This window comes from Thermobia domestica, chromosome 13 (genome assembly GCF_964235325.1).
Source record: "Thermobia domestica chromosome 13, izTheDome1.hap1.1, whole genome shotgun sequence".
Taxonomy (NCBI): Eukaryota; Metazoa; Arthropoda; class Insecta; order Zygentoma; family Lepismatidae; genus Thermobia; species Thermobia domestica.
In genome coordinates this window covers 59130990-59156473 of record NC_137466.1, presented here as the reverse complement: position 1 = coordinate 59156473, position 25484 = coordinate 59130990, and the positions used below count along the sequence as shown (strand labels likewise).

At 36.8% G+C, this 25484-nt stretch overlaps 1 protein-coding gene across 1 annotated transcript in view; it reads left to right on the top strand.

The window, feature by feature from the left end:
- The window catches only part of LOC145667613 (uncharacterized), an 81221-nt gene extending 57681 nt beyond the window's left edge, over positions 1-23540 (top strand). Inside the window, exons 6-7 of the mRNA XM_081735077.1 lie at positions 14202-14549; positions 23333-23540. Coding sequence (XP_081591203.1) covers positions 14202-14549; positions 23333-23445 — 461 coding nt within the window. The 3' untranslated portion in view covers positions 23446-23540. The remainder of the gene's footprint in view (positions 1-14201; positions 14550-23332) is intronic.
- Positions 23541-25484: the final 1944 nt, after the last annotated feature.

Sequence of the window (25484 nt, the reverse complement as noted above, 5' to 3'; positions counted from 1 at the left end):
AGAGTACATGCCTTTGACGCGGGAAACCCGGGTTCAATTCCCTGCAGGAACTCGTATGGTTCGGATCCAACGTTACGCTGTAGGCCTATGTTTCATATAGCGTTTGGTGCTTAAACGGACGCTAAACTCAACTCAATCAAATCAAATTCGAATTTCAGTAAATATTTTAAAGTCAATAAAGAATATCAACAAGTAAAATACGCATAATCGTAAACAGACATTGTTCTTTGATATTTTTTCTGTCCAAAACTGGCCTTCAATTGATATTTAAAAAGTATTAATTATGCTGTTATTACGCACAATGAATAGATTTAGAACGTTGATTGTGGATAACTTAAGAACCAAAAGCCTGCAGATCATAATATTTAACATACTTGTATAGTAGGAGATCTAGGTCGCATAGATATTACCATCCCAGTTTGATCCCCATCTTATGAATTTCATTAATATTATTTTTCTCAAAAATATGACTTAAGTTTTGTCGACCGCTAACTTGGAGACCAAATATCACCAGGTTATTAATTGTACAGTGAAACCTCTTAATAACGGACACCAATGGGGCATGCATTTTGTCCGTTATTGAGAGGTGTCCGTTACAGAGAGGTTACAGAAATTAAATTTCTTACAACGGTAATTGTGTGCTGCAATACACAGTAAATACATTGTGTATGAACGTAAGTACGTAAAATTCAATATGAAAATACTCTATTTAGTACGTATTTGAATTACTGGGAGGGATGAAGAAGAAATTAATTTCTGTTAAATAATATTACTGCTGGGGGATGTGTTAATATATTCGTATACCGGTTCTGCAAAAGGAAATGCGTGTATGTTAATTTTCTTAAGTACATGTCATCACCCTGCAAGCGTTTCTCATTTATTTCAAATTCTCAGAACCTTCTCAAAAGATGCGTTAGGAACCAACTAATCGGCTAAACTCTTTTGTTTAGCAAAAAAGGCATACTTTCTCCTCTACAAGGGTAATAAAACTCATTAGCAAGTGTCCTCTGAGAATCCTCAGTACGGTTGCGGAAGAAACATGTATATATGTGTGTGTGTACTCGCGCAGTTTCTTCGTTGATGGAATGGATGAAAAGGCATATGGAAGTGCATATGTTTATTGACCCAGCCCCAATCGCAAAAAAAAAAAAAAATCCTCTTAGAGAAAGTGAAAAAGGAAGCCGGGAAAACTCCAACCCAGACTTGTTCCAGTATCATAAGTAAAACAAAAAGTTGCTTCCCCCCCCCAAAAAAAAGTAAGAGAGGAAACATTGCTCGTTGAAAGAGTTACTGTTAAACGAACAATGTTTGTTTTGTTATTTATGAAATTGTCGGGAAAGATGCAAGGCCCAGATGCAAAAGGACTAAATTTGTTAGGGAAGGGAAGATAGTTCGCACAGAATTCTTGACCACACGACTGACCCTGCATGAGTGTTATCGCGTATTGAAGGTTTTCTAGGATTTCCACCAGAAAGCAGTTTATTGCGGGCAGAAAAAAAATTCAAGTTCACCTTGAAGCTGTTCTGTTTGATAGTTCACCAGGTCTAGACTCATTATAGATACGATTGTGAGGAATAATATATCAAACATATCGAATCGAGAATAATTTTTGTCCGTTATGAAGAGGTTATTGAAATGTCTGGGGAAAATAATGACTGTCCTCGTCCGTATCTGAGAGTGTCCGTAAAAGAGAAGGTTTTGTTCCATAAGGGAACATATATTTTTGCCGAAAAAAAAAATGACCGTATTATAGAGGTGTCTGTTAAGGGAGATTTCACTGTACCGCACGTAATTGCGGGAATGCGACAATAACTTTCTTTCCAGACCATCATTGAAGTACACAATGTTATGATACGCTACGTTTCTCAATGATGGAAATGTTGTTGCTGTATATGTGAATCCTTTTGTAATGTGTGTACTAATTTTAAATATAATTTTAGTGCAGGAGTAACGGTATCATTTTACCCTCGGGACAGGTTTACCCCCGGTAAAACTGTACTAGGGGGTAAAGATATCCCGGCTATAACGCGGGACCAGATTACCCCCGGGACCAGATTACCCCCCAAATAAAACACAAGAAAATGAAGTAATACTCGAAATATTGTACCATATTTAAGTTAAACACCTTACAACACTAATTAGTTGCCCCACCACTTTAGTCTTTTCTCTAATTATACCCCTCCCACAAGAAAAGCGGCAAAATAGCACTCACAAAGGAAAAATCGACGCTATTAATGCTGGTTTCACTTAAAGCACATCTAAGACATTAGTACATATACCTCAATACTAACAATTGTCAGAACACGAAATTCAGCAATTAACATAGGAAATAATGGAGGGGGGTAATCGTGTCCCGGGATCAGATTACCCCCCCTAAAAAACAAACAAATCAAGTGATATTCGAAATGTTGTTCCATATTTAAGTTAAACACCTTACAACACTAATTAATTGCCCCACCACTTTAGTCCTTTCTCTAATTATACCCCTCCCACAAGAAAAGCGGCAAAATAGCACTCACAAAGGAAAAATCGACGCTATTAATGCTGGTTTCACTTAAAGCACATCTAAGACATTAGTACATATACCTCAATACTAACAATTGTCAGAACACGAAATTCAGCAATTAACATAGGAAATAATGGAGGGGGTAATCGTGTCCCGGGATCAGATTACCCCCCTAAAAAAACAAACAAATCAAGTGATATTCGAAATGTTGTTCCATATTTAAGTTAAACACCTTACAACACTAATTAATTGCCCCACCACTTTAGTCCTTTCTCTAATTATACCCCTCCCACAAGAAAAGCGGCAAAATAGCAGTCACAAAGGAAAAATCGACGCTATTAATGCTGGTTTCACTTAAAGCGTATCTACGGCATTAGTACATATACCTCAATACTAACAATTGTCAGAACACGAAATTCAGCAATTAACATAGGAAATAATGGAGGGGTAATCGTGTCCCGGGACCAGATTACCCCCCCCCTAAAAAAACAAACAAATCAAGTGATATTCGAAATGTTGTTCCATATTTAAGTTAAACACCTTACAACACTAATTAATTGCCCCACCACTTTAGTCCTTTCTCTAATTATACCCCTCCCACAAGAAAAGCGGCAAAATAGCATTCACAAAGGAAAAATCGACGCTATTAATGCTGGTTTCACTTAAAGCGTATCTACGGCATTAGTACATATACCTCAATACTAACAATTGTCAGAACACGAAATTCAGCAATTAACATAGGAAATAATGGAGGTGGGTAATCGTGTCCCGGGATCAGATTACCCCCCTAAAAAAACAAACAAATCAAGTGATATTCGAAATGTTGTTCCATATTTAAGTTAAACACCTTACAACACTAATTAATTGCCTCACCACTTCAGTCCTTTCTCTAATTATACCCCTCCCACAAGAAAAGCGGCAAAATAGCACTCACAAAGGAAAAATCGACGCTATTAATGCTGGTTTCACTTAAAGCGTATCTACGGCATTAGTACATATACCTCTATACTAGCAATTGTCAGAAAACGAAATTCATCAATTAACATAGGAAATAATGGAGGTGGGTAATCGTGTCCCGGGATCAGATTACCCCCCCTATAAAAACAAACAAATCAAGTGATATTCGAAATGTTGTTCCATACTTAAGTTAAACACCTTACAACACTAATTAGTTGCCCCACCACTTTAGTCCTTTCTCTAATTATACCCCTCCCACAAGAAAAGCGGCAAAATAGCACTCACAAAGGAAAAATCGACGCTATTAATGCTGGTTTCACTTAAAGCACATCCAAGACATTAGTACATATACCTCTATACTAACGATTGTCAGAACACGAAATTCAGCAATTAACATAGGAAATAATGGAGGGGGGTAATCGTGTCCCGGGATCAGATTACCCCCCTAAAAAACAAGCAAATAAAGTGATATTCGAAATGTTGTTCCATATTTAAGTTAAACACCTTACAACACTAACTAGTTGCCCCACCACTTTAGTCCTTTCTCTAATTATACCCCTCCCACAAGAAAAGCGGCAAAATAGCACTCACAAAGGAAAAATCGACGCTATTAATGCTGGTTTCACTTAAAGCGTATCTAAGACATTAAAACATATACCTCAATACTAACAATTGTCAGAACACGAAATTCAGCAATTAACATAGGAAATAATGGAGGGAGGTAATCGTGTCCCGGGATCAGATTACCCCAACTAAAAAAACAAGCAAATCAAGTGATATTCGAAATGTTGTTCTATATTTAGTTAAACACCTTACAACACTAACTAGTTACCCCGCCACTTTAGTCCTTTCTCTAATTATACCCCTCCCACAAGAAAAGCGGCAAAATAGCACTCACAAAGGAAAAATCGACGCTATTAATGCTGGTTTCACTTAAAGCGTATCTAAGGCATTAGTACATATACCTCTATACTAACGATTGTCAGAACACGAAATTCAGCAATTAACATAGGAAATAATGGAGGGGGGTAATCTTGTCCCGGGATCAGATTACCCCCCCCCTAAAAACAAGCAATTCAAGTGATATTCGAAATGTTGTTCCATACTTAAGTTAACCACCTTACAACACTAACTAGTTGCCCCACCACTTTAGTCCTTTCTCTAATTATACCCCTCACACAAGAAAAGCGGCAAAATAGCACTCACGAAGGAAAAATCAACGCTGTTAATGCTGGTTTCACTTAAAGCATATCTAAGACACTAGTACATACACGTCTATACTAACAATTGTCACAAGACGAGATTCAGCAATTAACTTAGGAAATAATGGAGGGGGGTAATCGTGTCCCGGGATCAGATTACCCCCATATAAAAAAACAAGCAAATCAAGTGATATTCGAAATGTTGTTCTATATTAAGTTAAACATCTTACAACACTAATTAGTTGCCCCACCACTTTAGTCCTTTCTCTAATTATACCCCCCCTACAAGAAAAAGCGGCAAAATAGCACTCACAAAGGAAAATTCAACGCTATTAATGCTGGTTTCACTTAAATCATGTCTCCGGCATTGGTACTCATATCTGTATATTAACAACTGTCTTAATACCGTGGTTGAAAAGAAACAATTTTTTTTTAAAAAAAAGGACGTTTTTTATGTTTGCTTGTACTTTGTTTTAAACAAAAATCATGCTTAAAATGTTTATTTTGTTTAAAACAATAATCTAAAGAGGCATATATATTACATCTTTACACGGTGACAGGTAGGGATGGGCACGAGCGAGTTCAAGCGAGTTTTCTTGATATCTGTTTTCAAATAATTTGACACTCGTCTCAGCATTTCTTGACACTTACTAGAAAGTAGGAAAAGAGGTGGAAAAAAGATGAGAACTATACACTGTAAAAATCGTTGTGTTATTTCAACGACATGCCTATGTGTTAACGCGATTGTGTTAAAATATAACACAAACAAGTGGTTAGAACAACTAACTCTCCATTCGGAGTTGTGTGTCAAACGCCGGTAGTTGAAATGACACACAACCTGTGTGTTAAATTAACACAAGTGTAGAATCTTCGCTGTTGTTTTCTGCGTGAGTGCCGTATTTAAATATAAAGGCTTATGAATTGAAGCTACAGACAAACACAGTAGAAAGAAATACTTAAACAAATCCAGGTATACATGGCGGGCAGAGTTTATCTTATTCCGAACGGTTATCGTCGAATATACACGGCTTAAAGGAGCACTCTGATTAGCCAAATTCAAAAAACCTCAACAATTTATCCCTCTACAAGCGACGTTTTCTTCATCGCTTCCCGTGGCCAAGTCTGAAGAGCACGTTGCTAGTTATCGAATGGTTGGTGGATCGCGCCATTCCCCCGCCACTGCAATATTTTTTTACTTGTTTAAATGTTTTTTTTAGACTCATCATAATGTAAACACATTACGCATATAGGCGATTTAACATATTTTGAGGGAGTAATTTTGTGGTTCATTAACGCTTACGGCACGGCTCAACACCGGTTATGTGTTAAAGACGTAACACATCCCATGTGTTTAACGCCAACACCGCGGGGTATGTGTTGAACTAACACCGCATAGTGATAGTCACGCTGGAACCACTGCCATGTGTTAAAATTGAGTTGAATTAACACAACCAATTTTTACTGTGTAATTATTATAATTAGACTTTAATATCTTGGGGATGGGGATTAGAATTATTATAATGAAATCTCGATATGTCGGAATTTGTGAAGTTTAGAAACACGTAATTTGATATTTCGATTCCTGATTTAAAATTATTTGATACGTATTTCACCGTTTTTGATATGTGTCCTAGAAAGGAAGAAAAGGAGGGGGAAAGGATAAGGACTATAATTATTGTAATAAGATGTTTATATCTTGGGATCCCGTAAGGTAAAGGACATGAAGATTCTTATTTGAACTGCTTAGAAGTTTATGAAGTGCGAGGCCGTAGGCCGAACAAACGTAGAATTTGAGGTTAAATGGGGGGTGCCGGTCCCTGGTACACTCATGTCCAAAATTATTGTCGCATGTCTCTATAAATATGTTGTTGTGGGAATATTATTTGATAAGGAATTCGCCCATTATTTCTTGTAATGTTGGTAGGTGAATAATCGGAAAAGATATGTATGTGGCAAATTGCATGTCAAAAGAATAGTAAATAAGAACAATAAAACGAAAATAAAACTTTCTTGTCCATTTACCAATATTTTGTATTACTCATTCTAATTTTCGTATTTATAATTCTTTTCCTATGAACTTTACCAAAAATATACATTTCCCGATTATAAACATAGTAATAGTATCAAAAGTACCCTGCTAAATCATTATCAAATTGTATTCTTACAAGAAGACAGTTATAGATATGCGACAATCAGTTTGGACATGAATGTACATGAGTTAAAATTTGGTATATTATAGAATTCCGAAAGGTTAGAGACATGAAAGTTGGTATTTCAATGAGGGGCGAAGCGGTAGGTCGAGCAAAATTATAGGCGTCTGGAGGCAAACCCCCTAACCAAATGAAGGGTTTTGTATATATATGACTATTTGTGTCAGCTATAAACAATAATCATTATGAAGACTATCATGTAGTGATTGTAAAAATATTTTTCCATCCATACTTGAAATCCAATATAGCTGCTATATTGCAATCCTCTGCATTGTTGAAATATAAGTGAACGCCACTAGCGCCAACAAGATTTAATTCTGTTACCTTGTTCATAGCAGCTTGCTCATTAGAAATAGGTCCATCAGGTAGGTATCCAGTACTTTTACAGTACTGTTTTCATCCTCCGGAATTGTAAGTCTTTCCCCGGAGTAAATCTGAAACCACCTTTTATTGAAACCGGAGGTTGTAGTGAATTTGTACCACTTTTGGTTTTAGTAGAAAGTTGCGGGTGAAATTGAAATATATTCTTGAGGCGCTTAATCGATTGCAGAAAACCACATCTCATTATCTATTTACCGTTTTTGTTATAGGGTGATCAACAGTAAAACTGAAAATGGTATATTTGAAGCACTTCCGATTTGAGTAGATAGTTGAGAAAATAACAAACTAGTCTCATAACTTTTGATCCTTTATATTTTGGCCAAAATTGTTTCTGATCCTTGAGTTCTTGAGATTTTTGTCTCCCAGACGGACACACATACATGCATACACACACGGACATAGTAAATATATAAATGAGTTACTTTTGTAAACCAAACTCATTAGAAATAAATTGCATTTCAATGGTGAACTTACTTTCAGTTACCCTAGTAATATTTCATAACTAATTCTAATATACAATATGGAAAAAGTTTTGGGATGGAAAATTTCCTCAAATGAAGTTCTGCACAAATATATTCTTTTATTCTATTTTCCAAATAAATGTTAAACATCTCCACAATATCATCACTTATTTTAAGAAATTGGAGCGAGGACGTTTAGTGTGGTGGTCCGTATACTTTATTAAAAATTTACCTCTTTGACAAAGAAAAGAAACGAACTATCAGATAACTGCACGAATTATTCTTATTGGAGATTCAATTGGTTATGAGCAAAGTTTTAATATTGATCTGTTGAACCTGTTTGACTTATTTTTAATAATGCATCTTTCTACAAAAATATATTCTAATACTTGGGAAAATTTCCAGTCATCTCTTGGGGAATCTACTTTAAACTCCCCTTAAAAGAACGTACCTATACATTATTACAAATATCAGTATCTGAAAGAAGTGAGCAGCAATGCAGAATAACACATTATGGTGGATAGTAATCGCCTCAGGGTTCCTTTACTGGCTTTCCTTCAGAGGAATATAATGAGACAAAGGAATAAAGCGTCGGGTAAACTGATTACTGTCTCGAGGTGTTTAACTTAGCAGAGAACAACATTTCGAATATCATTTTATTTGATTACGTTTTGTGTGGCATAATTCGATCCCGGGACCAGGAAACCCAACTTCATTATTTCCTATGTTGATTACCGAATTTACTCTTCCGCATTGTTAGTGTACATTTATGAGCACTAACGTTGGAGATATGCGTTAAAAGAACCTTTCACTAATCACGTTGATTTTTCCCTTGTGAGTGCTATTATGCCCCTTCTTGTTTGGGGGAGGGTTATAGTAAGAGAAAGGACTAAACCGGTGGACGAACTAATTACTATTCTGAGGTATTTAACTTTATACGGAACAACGTTTCGAATATCACTTGATTTGCTTGTTTTTTTTTTATATGGGGGTAATCTGATCCAGGGACACGATTACCCCCTTCATTACTTCTTATGTTTATTACTGAATTTAGTATTCCGACAGTTGTTAATATACAGTACCAATGCCAAATGATAGATACAATCACCAAATGTATCTATTTTTGAACATATATTATTCCACGATTCATTATTACTTAGTGATCTAAGCTTCTTTTTTTCATTCCATCAATCACTGAATAAACTATTCTATAATCAACTGTTGTGCCTTGAAGACAAACCATCACAGGACTAAGAACTTTAAATATCTTAGTAGAGATATGCACTGCACCAACAACATCATAATAAGTTGTTTGAGCAAACCTTTACATGTAGCTTTAGTATCGCCATATGGATCTATGTCTATACTCGGATTGTAAAGAATTTGTATCACATCAAAACAGGACAGCACAGTTCTTAAAGCATCGTTTTTATTTGCCTATCTAGTAGTATCCACTCTTTTTAATCTCTTTCTTCTGTTAATCTTTTCTTCAGACATCTTCAAGTTGTCTGTAAGTTTGGATTGTCGGAGATGACCAGAAAAGGAAACATATTCTTCATTTCTGCACAAATATCTACGGATTTTCTTAAGAACTAATGCAAAACATGTTGGGGTAACATCAGACATAAAAACTCATGTACCACCTCATATAATAGTAAAACTTATGAGAACTGTATTATTATATTGTGAGTGAACATGCAATTTTCTCTATGTCAAGAGAGATAGCTACACTTATAAACAAAAATAATTATAGATAAAAATATATTTTTTTCTCGTCGTTATATAAAAAACCCTATATTTTCCCGAAATGGGGGAAAACCGGCTTTAAACTCAGGGAAAAACCTAAGGATATTTTTCCGGTTTTTCGCCCACCACTAGCTCGAATATAGCAAGGTGGAAATAACACTTTCTGATTTTGATGCTTAGGACAGTGATTTGAACATTATATTTGATAATGCAAATTGAACAAATGGAATCAGTGGTACTTTTCTTGCAATGTATCCCCTGTAATATTCATGATGTAGTGTGTTAGTTTACAAACCTGACAGAGAAGTCGTAGCTTGTTTGCTTACGTTTTACATATTCATTCCATAGGTGCAAAACCCTGACGTTGTGCTACTAGAAAAACTGTAACAATTATTGTGTTGGCAACACTGCTTTACTGGTGAGATTTCGTATAGTGTCCAATAAACGTCCCTCACAATGTCTATCTTTTCGCGGAAACAAAATTTGAAAAAAAAAAATCGCCATTCCAAGGATAATCGGGATGGAATTATTAAAGATTAATCCTGAATTCATTGGAATACTGAAGTATTCCCCACTCTTCCCCCTCCTTCCCCACTTTTCTGCACCACCACCAAATTGCTTTTAGAAGCCGCCTTTGTACAAACACTACACTGTACTAAGTTGCTATTGATCTGTTATACTTTTTCTAAAAAAACAAGTAAAGTAAGTAGGTCATACTTACCGACATAAATAAAAATTGGTAACTAAAACAATTCCAAATATACAGTTTGCAACACTGTACTTAGAAACCTCGTAATAATAGAGAATAAAAATATATGAAGTCTTACACATCTCATATTCGCATCAGTCAAAATAAATTACTTTTCGTGACAAATAATGACTTCTATGCTGTAGGAATCAGAGACTCCCACTTTCCGTTGCTTATCCACGTAACCCAAAATACCTTGGTGTTCCTAGGGTTAATATACACGTATGTGTACCAATGACGAAGATACGCTTTAAGTGAAACCAGCATTAAGAGAGTTGATTTTTTCTTCGTGAGTGCTATTTTGCCGCTTTTCTTGTGAGAGGGGGTATAATAAGAGAAAGGACTAAAGTGGTGGGGCAACTAGTTAGTGTTGTAAGATGTTTAGCTTAATATAGAACAACATTTCGAATATCACTTGATTTGCTTGTTTTTATATGGATGTAATCTGATCCCGGGACACGATTACCCCTCCATTATTTTCTATGTTAATTGCTCAATTTGGTGTTCTGACAATCGTTAGTATTGAGGTATATGTATTAATGTCTTAGATACGCTTTAAGTGAAACCAGCATTAATAGCGTCGATTTTTCCTTTGTGAGTGCTATTTTGCCGCTTTTCTTGTGGGAGGGGTATAATTAGAGAAAGGACTAAAGTGGTGGGGCAACTAATTAGTGTTGTAAGGTGTTTAACTTAAATATGGAACAACATTTCGAATATCACTTTATTTGCTTGTTTTTTAGGGGGGGTAATCTGATCCCGGAACACGATTAACCCCCTCCATTATTTCCTATGTTAATTGCTGAATTTCGTGTTCTGACAATTGTTAGTATTGAGGTATATGTATTAATGTCTTAGATACGCTTTAAGTAAAACCAGCATTAATAGCGTCGATTTTTCCTTTGTGAGTGCTATTTTACCGCTTTTCTTGTGGGAGGGGTATAATTAGAGAAAGGACTAAAGTGGTGGGGCAACTAATTAGTGTTGTAAGGTGTTTAACTTAAATATGGAACAACATTTCGAATATCACTTTATTTGCTTGTTTTTTAGGGGGGGTAATCTGATCCCGGGACACGATTACCCCCCTCCATTATTTCCTATGTTAATTGCTGAATTTCGTGTACTGACAATCGTTAGTATAGAGGTATATGTACTAATGTCTTAGATGTGCTTTAAGTGAAACCAGCATTAATAGCGTCGATTTTTCCTTTGTGAGTGCTATTTTGCCGCTTTTCTTGTGGGAGGGGTATAATTAGAGAAAGGACTAAAGTGGTGGGGCAATTAATTAGTGTTGTAAGGTGTTTAACTTAAATATGGAACAACATTTCGAATATCACTTTATTTGCTTGTTTTTTTAGGGGGGTAATCTGATCCCGGGACACGATTACCCCCCTCCATTATTTCCTATGTTAATTGCTGAATTTCGTGTTCTGACAATCGTTAGTATAGAGGTATATGTACTAATGTCTTAGATGTGCTTTAAGTGAAACCAGCATTAATAGCGTCGATTTTTCCTTTGTGAGTGCTATTTTGCCGCTTTTCTTGTGGGAGGGGTATAATTAGAGAAAGGACTAAAGTGGTGGGGCAACTAATTAGTGTTGTAAGGTGTTTAACTTAAATATGGAACAACATTTCGAATATCACTTTATTTGCTTGTTTTTTAGGGGGGGTAATCTGATCCCGGAACACGATTAACCCCCTCCATTATTTCCTATGTTAATTGCTGAATTTCGTGTTCTGACAATTGTTAGTATTGAGGTATATGTATTAATGTCTTAGATACGCTTTAAGTAAAACCAGCATTAATAGCGTCGATTTTTCCTTTGTGAGTGCTATTTTACCGCTTTTCTTGTGGGAGGGGTATAATTAGAGAAAGGACTAAAGTGGTGGGGCAACTAATTAGTGTTGTAAGGTGTTTAACTTAAATATGGAACAACATTTCGAATATCACTTTATTTGCTTGTTTTTTAGGGGGGGTAATCTGATCCCGGGACACGATTACCCCCCTCCATTATTTCCTATGTTAATTGCTGAATTTCGTGTACTGACAATCGTTAGTATAGAGGTATATGTACTAATGTCTTAGATGTGCTTTAAGTGAAACCAGCATTAATAGCGTCGATTTTTCCTTTGTGAGTGCTATTTTGCCGCTTTTCTTGTGGGAGGGGTATAATTAGAGAAAGGACTAAAGTGGTGGGGCAATTAATTAGTGTTGTAAGGTGTTTAACTTAAATATGGAACAACATTTCGAATATCACTTTATTTGCTTGTTTTTTTAGGGGGGTAATCTGATCCCGGGACACGATTACCCCCCTCCATTATTTCCTATGTTAATTGCTGAATTTCGTGTTCTGACAATCGTTAGTATAGAGGTATATGTACTAATGTCTTAGATGTGCTTTAAGTGAAACCAGCATTAATAGCGTCGATTTTTCCTTTGTGAGTGCTATTTTGCCGCTTTTCTTGTGGGAGGGGTATAATTAGAGAAAGGACTAAAGTGGTGGGGCAATTAATTAGTGTTGTAAGGTGTTTAACTTAAATATAGAACAACATTTCGAATATCACTTTATTTGCTTGTTTTTTTAGGGGGGTAATCTGATCCCGGGACACGATTACCCCCCTCCATTATTTCCTATGTTAATTGCTGAATTTCGTGTTCTGACAATTGTTAGTATTGAGGTATATGTACTAATGTCTTAGATGTGCTTTAAGTGAAACCAGCATTAATAGCGTCGATTTTTCCTTTGTGAGTGCTATTTTGCCGCTTTTCTTGTGGGAGGGGTATAATTAGAGAAAGGACTAAAGTGGTGGGGCAATTAATTAGTGTTGTAAGGTGTTTAACTTAAATATGGAACAACATTTCGAATATCACTTGATTTGTTTGTTTTTTTAGGGGGGTAATCTGATCCCGGGACACGATTACCCACCTCCATTATTTCCTATGTTAATTGATGAATTTCGTTTTCTGACAATTGTTAGTATTGAGGTATATGTACTAATGTCTTAGATGTGCTTTAAGTGAAACCAGCATTAATAGCGTCGATTTTTCCTTTGTGAGTGCAATTTTGCCGCTTTTCTTGTGGGAGGGATATAATTGGAGAAAGGACTAAAGTGGTGGGGCAACTAGTTAGTGTTGTAAGGTGGTTAACTTAAGTATGGAACAACATTTCGAATATCACTTGATTTGTTTGTTTTTTTTATGGGGGGTAATCTGATCCCGGGACACGATTACCCCCCTCCATTATTTCCTATGTTAATTGCTGAATTTCGTGTTCTGACAATTGTTAGTATTGAGGTATATGTATTAATGCCGTAGATACGCTTTAAGTGAAACCAGCATTAATAGCGTCGATTTTTCCTTTGTGAGTGCTATTTTGCCGCTTTTCTTGTGGGAGGGGTATAATTAGAGAAAGGACTAAAGTGGTGGGGCAACTAATTAGTGTTGTAAGGTGTTTAACTTAAATATGGTACAATATTTCGAGTATTACTTCATTTTCTTGTGTTTTATTTGGGGGGTAATCTGATCCCGGGAGTAATCTGGTCCCGCGTTATAGCCGGGATATCTTTACCCCCTAGTACAGTTTTACCGGGGGTAAACCTGTCCCGGGGGTAAAATGATACCGTTACACAGGCATTCTCCAGCGTTTGAGCCAATATAATGGAAAATAATTAAAGAATGTTAATGTTTGTTAATCCATTACCTTTAACTTTTAGTTGAGAAATCTATTTTATGTATTCCAGGTCTAATGTATCTTTTGCTGACTAACCAGGTGCTTCCACGGCTAACCCCTACATCACTATAGATATACCAAAGCGCTACTAGGAGCTGAACCCTTATTGACTCAACGCGTGGGTGTGTCGAGGGTATGAGCTTTACTTCATATTTTTGCCACGGCTCAAGACATTTTGGCAGCACTATAGTAGATGATGCGCTGCCCTCTATATCTAAAGAAAAAAATCCTCGTAATAATAATATTTTTTTTTAAATTTCAGCACCTGAAGGATGTCTGCAGTATTTTACTGGTTCAAAGGGCACCATACAGAGCTTTAGTTTCCCCAACAACCTTTATCTCCCTGAACTACATTACGCAATATGCATACGACGTCAGCTAAATTCATGTGGTGTTCGACTTACCGCCACCAAATTCCAACTCGCGGCTGTGGATTCCCTTTCGCCGTTTGGTACTAAAGGATGCGATCATTATATGACACGTCCTGATGGCCAGAGTTTCTTCAGTCATGACTACATCCTAATTCCAAACGGAGAGATCGGAGGCTCCACAGAAGAAAGAATTGATGGTAAAATTTGTGGATCTTTCCTGCAAAGCAGAGCTCTAATTAGTAAGTATAACTAGAACTATTGATTTTTAATAACAAGTAAACGTAGTGATATACCAATGACTATGATATTATACGCCTGCCGCCGAAAGAACAAACATCATATACTATGGTTTCTGCCTCCAACCAATTGAATACCTAACACAGTTTCGCAATTCTCTATTCCTTTCGTTTAAAGTGGGTTAAATTAATATTCGATTCGCTTAAAACAGAAGTGTGACTCACTCACTGCACAAAATAAAACATTTTGAATATATGCAGAGGTTTTTCTTTTCTTTGACAGATACATAAAATTGCATGACTGGTTCTACTATCGATATGTATTATTTTCTGTGATACCTCTTAGGTTTTTCTTTATATGTAACTACTGATACTTAAGTTGTATTTCGTACTCAGCAAGGCATCTAGCTATAAAGGTTACCAAGAAAGCTCTGTCGCTTTTTGTGGAGGTCTGTGTACAATTGGTCCTCACATTGTGAGTTGAATGCGAATGGAAATCAGGCGCAGGTCAGTTGTTGATGTGGGTATATCCAACATACTACCTGGTTGTGGCAGTTCACTTACACCGTAAACTTGCGTAAGGACAGAGTGAACATGTGACCTCCACAGAGCGTCATAAGGGGTATATGCTGTACGAGTTCAAATTGGGGTCAAACGTCACTGCAGCGGGGCGGAAAATATGCCAGGCCTTTGATGAGCGTGTCGTGACAACGCTGACAGTGCAGAGTTGGTTTAACAGGTTTAAGAACGGTGACCAAACACTCGAAGACGCACCACGTGCCTTAAGACTAAAATGAAGATCTTCTGAAAGCAATTGAAGCGAACAGTGGCCAGACATGAGGAACTGGGACCACAATTCAGTTTGACTGGAGAAACTACTCTGCAGCACCTCCATCAACACGGAAAGCACTAGAGTTTGGATCGATGGGTCCCACATGATTTGACTCCGGGCCAGAAGGCAACGTCAGCAGACATCTGTGTTTCTTTGCTGTCTCGTCTGAGGAAGGAGGCATTTCTGGACAGGGTATTGACACGTGATAAGAAGTGGGTTCTGTACGAAGATCCATGGCACGTCATCATTGGTTATAATCCAAAACAGCCGAACCCAACACTGCACCAGATGAAGGTCCTCCTGTGGCTCACGGCATCGTGCATCGGGAACTGCTACTAGCTGGTCAGAGCACAATGCCACTGTGTACTGTCAGCAGTTGAACAGTGTTCAAGAAAAACTCAAAACTCTGGAGCCAGCACTTTTGAATCGCAATGGGGTCCTATTACAGGACAACGCTAAGCCACACGTGACAAAGATGACCGGGGACACCATTCTACGTTTTGGATGGGAAACATTATTGCATCTGTCATACTACCCGGACATTGCACCGTCCGATTATCATCAGTTCCATTCCTTGGACAATCACCTTAGAAGACACCGGTTCAAATCCCTAGTAGAGTTTCAAAATGCACTTGATACCTTCTTCGCTTCACGGCCCACCATGTTCTACCGCGATGGAGTCCATGGCCATTCAACACTTTGGCAGAAGGTCGTCGATGCTGATGGGGATTATTTTTTACCTTCTAGGTGTGTCTTAGGTTACATATTGTTGTTAGAAAGTGGGTGAAGAAGCGATAGAACTTTTTTGGTTATCTTTACACAATCGACAGTGATTTGATTCCCTGTGGCAGCGGGACTTATTTATCCTTGTACCTTCATTCCAGTGTGTATTAGTAGCTCTGTAAAATACACAGGAAGACAAGTTGGGATGTAAACGCGGCCAGAAGTAGTACTAAATATATCATTTGCTATAAGTGCTGCAAAAGTCGTGTAAATATGGAAATTTATTGCTGAACAATTTGTGAGCCTCACTGGAAATTTCAGAATGAGGGCTCAACTTTTTAATTTTTGTTACCTGATACTACTCCAGAACACGTAAGCAATTTATCTATGTATTAAAATGCTACGATCATATGTTTGTGGTCAATTCCTATATATTGAAATCCTATGCTTATATGTTTGTAACTAATTTCTTTCCACAATGAAATATCGGAAACTAAAAGATTTAGAAACATGCTGTATTCGTTAGTAAATTCCAAAAATTATGTGTAGATTTGCCGCTTCTCATTGAAATTTTCAAAACACATCTCATTATGCAATGAAAATGCCTTGCAATCTGCCACCTAAAAACGGTACAAGGACTGACAGAAGTGCATTTCCAACAACGTGAAGCATTCCGCCAGTGGTTCATCTAACAGACCAGTGTGCATCATGAGGTTTCAAGCATCAAGATTGTTCACTGGTGAGACTACGTTTGGAAGGAATATCATCAACATGCATAACACACACATACGTGTGCAAATGCACATCCCCATGGTACTGTTGTCACTCAACATGAACATCAATTTGGACTCAATATATGGTGTGGTATTGTCCATGATCAACTGGTCGGCCCATATATGCTACCCATCATAGGGCTCCCGCGCATTTCAGTGTGAATATCCGCTAATTGTTGAACAGCAACATCCCAAGATATTGGATCACGCGTGGTGGTCTAGTGTATTGATCTGCCGTTTCTGGATATGAGTTCACTGAAATTTTATCTGTAGGACACATTAATAATGTAGCGTATGGTACTCCTGTCAACGTTGTTAACGACTTGGAACAGCGTATCCATAACACCTGTTCAACTATTCGACATGTCCGGGGTACTTTCGAACATATTCGCCAATACATGATCCGGCCTTGTCATGCATGCATTACTGTCAATGGCGGACATTATGAACGTTCCTTGTGATCTGCCCTACGAATGTACACTCATGTCCAAAATGATTGTCGCATATCTATAACTCTTCTAGTAAGAATATAATTTGATTATGGTTTTGCAGGGTACTTTTAATACTGATACTATGCGTATAATGAGGAAATGTATATTTGTGGTAAATTTCATAGGGAAAGAACTATAAATACGAAAATTAGAATGATTAAAACTAAATGTTGCTAAATGAACAAGTAAGTTTTATTTTCGTTTTATTGTTCTTATTAACTGCTCTTTTGACATGAAATATGCCTTTGCCGATTATACACGTACTAACATTGTAAGAAATAATCGGGAGAATTCGTTATCAAATTATATTCCTACAACAAAGTATTTATAGACATGCGACAATAATTTTGGACATGAATATACATTTGTGCGTCTCTGCACGTTGATATCTACCGCTTCGAACTTATTGTTTCCAAGCTTTCGGTTCTCGCCAATTATGCCAATATGCTATATGTTCATAGGACTTTTTTTTTTTGCTTATCTCGGTGTTAGGAATCATCTCCCGACGTTTGTTACATTAACTAAGTTACACCCTGTATATTGTAAATTTCAGACTTTAATGAATTACGACCTTACTTATTAAATTTCAGTATTTGCTTTTTTTCGTGCAACTTGGTGTTTCTAGTATATTTAAGTTACGATAATCATATTGTATGCAACATAATAATCAGCGTTTATTTATCTCGTAGAAAGTAATTTTTAATTGTGAGGATTTCCTTTAAAGCCTAGCTGAAAGACTAGTTATTTTTACATAGATAGATAATGTCACAAATTATAGAGTGAATATCTCTAACGATCTTGTTACTTCAAAAATACATTTGATATTAATAATATGAAAATGTAAGTACTGTATTCATTTCTCTTAGAAAATCCCGTAAAAGATCTAAAATTATACTACGAGTATTATAAATTTCTTTCTTAAGAGTCTTCATCCCGGCGAAATTAAAATACCGCTAATTTTACAGTAATTATGTGATATCTTCAAATAGATAAAAGATAATCGAAATGTGGAACAAGAGCGCCCTAGACAATATTATTTTACATGAGAAACCGTTATAACGACTCACTTACCTGCTTTCGATTTCGAGCCATTTTGAAAATCGGCATTTATTTTCGCGTTTCTAAATAGTTGAAAACGGAAAGCCACTAGGTGACTTGTGATAACGGTACCTCACGCAAAATAATATTGTCTAGGGCGCTCTTGCTCCATATTTCAATTATCCTTTATCTATTTGAAGATATCGCATAATTACTGTATAACTAGCGGTATTTTAATTTCGCCAGGATGAAGACTTAAGAATCACGAAAGAGTTGATTTTCAGAATGTTTAAAAAAAAAAACAGAAATTAACTTGTTTAACGGTTGATTTGAGTGAACGTTCATTGTTGAAACATTTAAAATGAACCTGAATTTATTATTGATTATTGTGGTTGAGGAACGTAGCATTATAAGTAAAGTCCAGAATTAATGGCGAAATAGAAGCCCGAAAATGGCTGGCAAAATTGCAAAATAAACACACAAAAATGGCAGGTAAAATGGCAAAATAAAGCAAACAAGCAATCACGAACTTTGGGAAAAAATATATATACTAAAATATGTAAAAGCTATAATAGGCTATGCTATAATTCGTTTACTAATCGAATAAAATGTTTCATTTTGCACTTTGTACATACCACTTAAAATCATGGAAACTTGCGCAACCCGTGAAGGGACGACATCTACCAATTCATTCGCCATTCTTCAGTAGTAACAATCAAACAATAACTTAAAAAACTATCACATTTTATTCACACGCGGTTCGTTACATTAGCACAAACATTCAAAGCACAAGAAATACTAAAGTGGAGTCATTTTACACTTGTAGCAGTTTATTTTCACTAATGGAAAGGTTTTTCGTAGTTTTGTTCTCTGAAATTATTAATATCTTTTTAAGATTTTCAATGGAAAGACTTTGTCTCCTGTCAGAAAGAATTCGCTTTAGATGGGAAAATGATCTTTCCACATCTACAGATCTCACTGGAACATACTTGAAACATGTAATTTGGGAAGGATCAATGTCACTGTTAACAGTTGTATCAGCATCACCTTCAATAACACTACCGATGTCCTTCAATTTTCCCAAATCTGGATTAGCACTTACAACAGAATCACACTTACGCCGAATGTACCAGGTACAACACTCAGACCGTTGAGAGTATCATTGAAGATTTTCAGAGAACTAGCGAGAATCTGTTATTTTTCTCAAGCTTGGCCATAGCATCTGGTTACTTTGCAAAATATGTTGCAATGAGGACTAAGTCCTTTTTCAAGAAATTCTTCTTAAGCAAACTTTGAGTAATCTTAATTGAAGACGCATGATTCTCATCAAAAGTATCAATTATTCTTTTGATGGGTTCAAAGTTGTCAGCGTAATAGAGAACAGCTCTAATCCATGTACCCCATCTCGTTAAGACAGGCTGTGGTGGAAACGGAAGTTCAGGGGCTAATTCGCGAAATGCACTTGTTCGCGAGGGAGCTTTCAGAAATACCTTTTTCACATTTGACACAAGAAGGAAAATGAGAACGAACTTCCTCTGCATGCAGCGCGTGTGCCAGACAGGTGACATGCAGCATAAGTGAGAATAGAACCTTAAAGGCTTTTGCTGCACTTTTCATGTATGCAGCTCCGTCTGTGACAAAAAGAAGGACCTTATTGTATTTTATACATTCTGGCCACAGAATACTCAGCGATTTTGTAAACCCCTGTGCAATTGCCGTGCCATTTACTTTTTCCAGAACTTCTGATGCAATCAAAAATGTTTGTGTGCCTTCTTTCCCTTCCAAAGTTCCAATTACAACGTTGACAATGGAACGTCCTAGAATATCGCAAGTTTCATCAATTGAAATCCATATATTTTTGTCAGCAACACTTTTACGGATATCGTCAATAGTTCTGCTGTACGCGCTATCAACGTAAGTCTTTCTCAAAGATGATTCACTTGGAACTTTTTGTTTTGTGTACGTATTTCTCGAGAGATTTTCTAAAGGAAACATTTTCTAACTTCCATAAAGGAATGTCCGCGTTAATTAGAGCTTCACACAGATCATTCGCAAAACTGTTAGTACGCGAAGCGGGATTCGTAACTGTTCCAAGAAGATCTTGAACCTTTTCATCAGCTGATTTGCGTGTCCTTGCAGAATTGTGTTTTGCAGTGCTTATATGGTGTGTTGCAAAATAACGCTTTTCAGCGGAAACCACAGTTTCACATACTTACAAAATAGTACAGAACAGTCTGTTGAAAACACAGTACGCCCAAACTCACTCACAAATTTTTCCAACATCTGTTGCCTAGAAAGACCAACTTTCAGCATCTTGAAATACTGAAATGCACATAAATACCAGTTCTGTATCACACACGCCTAAGATTCACAATAACTGCCCACCTGGCTACTTCTTGAAATTAATCATCTTCGTTTGTCATTCCAAGATCCTAACACTGCTTCAAAATTCCAAGAACTGAATACGCACTAGCATCCCCGCCCCTCCACTTGTGACATTCCAACGGGAATTGACCAGTTATTATCAGAAACCGAGATCGCTTGACCAGATAAGAGAGACACAGATCTGTGGTATGCTGTCATTCATGAGTAAATAAAGAGTAGTGGAAGAGAAAGCCTGTGACAATGGCAACAAATTGCTTCTAAATTGTGAACTTCCACTTTTCCTGAAAATATCATGAAAATTGCAATAATGGCACTTATGGCATTTTACCATTAATTCCGGGCTTTAATTATAAGTACGAAAATATTACACTCATAATTGTAGACTGAATATAAAATTCATGCTAAGTGCCAAAAATGGAAAAGTTCGGTTTAATGTAAAAATATGGACTTTGTGCCTAACACTGCTTAGGCAAAATCCGACTATCTAATATTCACTGTGGAATCGCCAGAAAATCAAATAATTACCAGAGAAATGCGCGTGGGTCTATGCGCCACCAGTTTTGAAGTAAAATCTGGTCTTTTTCTCAACAGTTTCATTTTGGAACTTAGCACGGATTTTATATTCAGTCTACAAATAATGAAGTAATTAGTTGTCTACGTATTTCAAGTGACTTTATTATACTTACCTTTTCTATGATGCTGATTGCTGGCCAGTGAAAATATGTAGTATGTAGAACATAAGCAAAGCAAGATAAAATTGATTATGTTTCTTTTAACCAATCATTATGTAAATTCAAGTGAATAATATATTTACTAACAAAATTTTCGCTTAGTAGTTTTAAGCCTGCCATATATTTTTTTTTCATGAAAATACGGGACACCTTCGATCTCTCCTGCCACCCCACAAAGATTCGAACAAAATAAATTTTTGAGAAACATTTTCACAGCATTATCTGAAATGAACACAAAAAGTAACGAACAATCTGTAGTACAAACTGTTCTTAGGAAAGATTATGCTTCTGTAGAATTCTTATAAGCGTTTTGCATTTACATGGGAATTTTTTATCTGAAAAAGCATCAAATTGGAAGAAAAAATGCACTTCACTTGAGGCATTCTTGCTGATACAAAATTGAAACATTTCACTTGTGATGTATTATCAAAAACAGCTCAAGTCGTGCACTTAAATATTTCAGATCAAGCCTGTATCCATGGGGGGGTCTAGGGGGGTGGGCTCCCTAAATTTTTACTGGCCCCCTAAAATTTTCACGGTAGGCTTGCAAATGAACTATAATATGGTGATGAACTATAGTATGGTTGGATCGGGCCCCCCTAAATTTTTGGACTAGCTACCGGCCTGTTTCAGATCCCCTTGACTGCCAACGAACAAGTTCAACTCTCCGCTGTGAGTCTAGTGTATTGGTTTGCTCGCTATGGCATCGGTGAGAGTGGTGTAGTAATAACCTGCTCCAAGCTGTTTCATGTTACAACTTATTGTTCGTTCACTAATAACAGGTTTTCCAGTCGATAAGCTGATATTGACAGCAGAAATAGGATGGAACTAAAATACGGGACATTTGTTTGTCCCGACTAAATTTATGGGTACGCGGGACACTCGAATCCAAAATCGGGACTGTCCCGTCTTTTACGGAACGAATGGTGGCTTAAGTAGTTTTCTTCAAGTTTTTTTGGTTAAGCTTTATTGAATCATGAACAAAAAGTTTAAGTTTTTTTGTTGCCTATAGATCTATTGAATGTATGAAATCAACACTACATATTTTATTATGTTTTCTTGTACTTTCTGTTTTAACTGAGAATAAAAGGTTTATGTTTAAAATGTGCACTTGTATTATGTAAGGAAATAAATTATTTACTGATTTTCATTCATTAGCAAGGGCGCCCATTAAGTGGGCAAGGGGGTGCTCGCTCCTCTCTAGAGGAAATTGTACTTCGGAAGATCAAAAACACAATAGAATTTTTAGAATAGTTACCGCAAAATTTGAAACTATATTTGAAATATCGCTTATACTTTTCCCCCTCTGTAAACCACAACATGGGCGCCCTTGTTCATTAGTTATGTTCAAGACTTGTTCAAGTATTCATGAATGGTGAATGAATAGGTTAAGATTTACAAGGAATAGGTTACAAGAATGCACGACACCAACACTATACTTATTTTATAATAGCGTACTTATTCTTCTTTATTTCGGTTCTCTCACGCACAGGGCCGTGCCGTGGAAAATCAGCGCCCGGGGCGAGAGTATACGACGGCGCTCTTATACATATATTCCCAGCAATTTTTCCTATCTTTTTCCCTTTTCTTCCCGAATTTTTCGCCCCCTTACTTCGGCTCTTGGAGTGTCGCCCCGCTCGCCCCCCTACAGCACGGCCCTGCTCACGTATCTATACTAAACTTTGATTCCTTTTTATTATAGAAGAAATTCTGCATTCCTTTTAAAAGAATAGTTTATTTTATGTTATTACCATGCTGTGCAATTGTTTGTTCATTTTAATTATATTTCTTGTTTCATTCTCTTATTTCACAGGTGGCATGTCCGGTCCATATGTGATACATGTTCACACTGACGAAAAAAGAAATCCATTCTCTGGTGCTGAAAGTGGTTTTCAGATACAATACGAACTTAACACTATTTGTTAAGTACTATAACGTTTATATTCTCATTAAAATGATGTGTTAAAATTTGAACTTTTCGTCTGTTTACTTGAATTAAGGTTGAACCAAATTTTGTTATTTCTAAGTGACAGTTGTATTATGTAAGTTCTAATAAATACACATATAAAACAATGTTATATGTTTGATTAACATGTACAAGTAATCCTTGCCGAAAGTACGTACAACTTAATTCCTGATTGTGGATTTCGGGGTAAGCAGACGTATAGCAGAAAGCCGTGTACGTAAATGAGAGACGTATGCATCGTCACCGCGTACTTACAGATGACGAGAAGAACCCTAAAACAGGGGAAGCGGGGAAAGGTCAACGACACGGTCAAGTCCATTTTCAGTTTTTGAGGTGTGGTCTATACTTAGATGTTGTCTGCTACTCCGGGTAATTATCTGTGTGCTATTCCGTGGTGTCATTTGAAACTCCCGTGCGAAAAGTGGGCGAGCCCATACCTACGTCACACTGCTTCTGCTAGGGTTCTTCTCGTCATCTGTGAGCTGTACATATGAACTTCAACTCCTCATAAACTGAATGACTGACAACGTAAAAGTGAGTATACTCGTGTTGTGTGTTTCATACCTCTCTATGCTAGTTATTAGTGGTGACGTTCAAAGATCAATTTTCTATGCTGTAATACACGAGGATATTTAACTAGCTGTGTATATGGTGTACCCTCGGGGACGTAGCCAAGAGCAAGGTCCACGAGTCAAACGAAAATTAATGGGAAACGAAGAAATATGACTTTGCAGCAAATAGGACATTAGTTTTTAAAAGTAGCAAAAGTTGGACCCACCAAAATGAAATTTCTGACTACGGTTCTGTATACCCTCCTAGTGTGGTAGTACGGTGGAATATAACCATTTGCAGATAATGATTGCACGGCTCTTGAAAGATATCTATTAATTAGTGGTTGAATATTTAATCACGATAAATCTGCCATGCTACTTAGTAAGATATAGTAAAAAAGAAATTTTTTGTTGGAAGGAAACTTCTGTATTATCTACATATGGGGCAGGAGTACTTTGTTGGAAGATGAGCGGAGTTGAGCGAATAGAGAAGTGAAGAAAGGCTGTTCCATTGAAGGACTTCAGCTGTGATTTTAAACTAACAAAATATATTTACTGGGAGGCATTTTATGCAAGAAAAGTCTAGAAATTTTATGTAACAATCTACTGGGAGGTATTTTATGCAAGAAAAGTGCTAGAAATTTTATGTAGCAATCTAGTTTGCACTCTCGGTAGTTTTATTAGACCTTCATTTCAGACACGGTAGTTGACTTTGAGTGAAAAATAAACCCTTTTGTATTACTACTTAATATCTAGTGTCAGGTCGTCTACAATTCTAAACAGCAGCATATGTGATTGCATGCAGAACGGAAGAGCCGTGCTGGTGAATTCAAGTCACTTGAACACTGTCTCATAATCAGTGCCGGACTTATGTATAAGCTAAACAAACTTAGTGCCTCACTCGCTTGGGGGCCCAAAGAATTTAAAGAAAAACTTATTGTAATGTAATTTCCAAATAACAAGAAAAAGCAAATAAGATAAAACGCAAAAACAACAATTATGTTTTGTATTGTTATGTACTAGGCTTTTATGAAGCAAGTAATAGGCTCTAGGCTCTATTTCTCAGCCTTCCTTGTAATGAGGACCCTGTTATCCAGCCTCGCTTATAATAGAGCCTCCGTTTCCCAGCTCTGCTTGTAATGGGCTCTTGTCTTCATTTAGACATCCATTAGGTCCATAAATTAGCATATACCATATTGCTAAATCCTTAGATAGGTTCGCAATATACCTTAAACGTTACCGGTTTTGTGACGTAAAAGGCAGTTAGAAACTTCCGGAGGCATGTCGAACGGAGACCTTTTGTCTGGGTTGCGAACCCCAAACCGTCCTCATATATAAAATTAATGAATGGCCTTAACATCCACCCAGTTTTTCCAAGAAGTAATTAAATTAATGCAAGTTTCGGGGGCGTAGAAAAACGTAGCTCAGAAGTGATTAGAAACACGGGA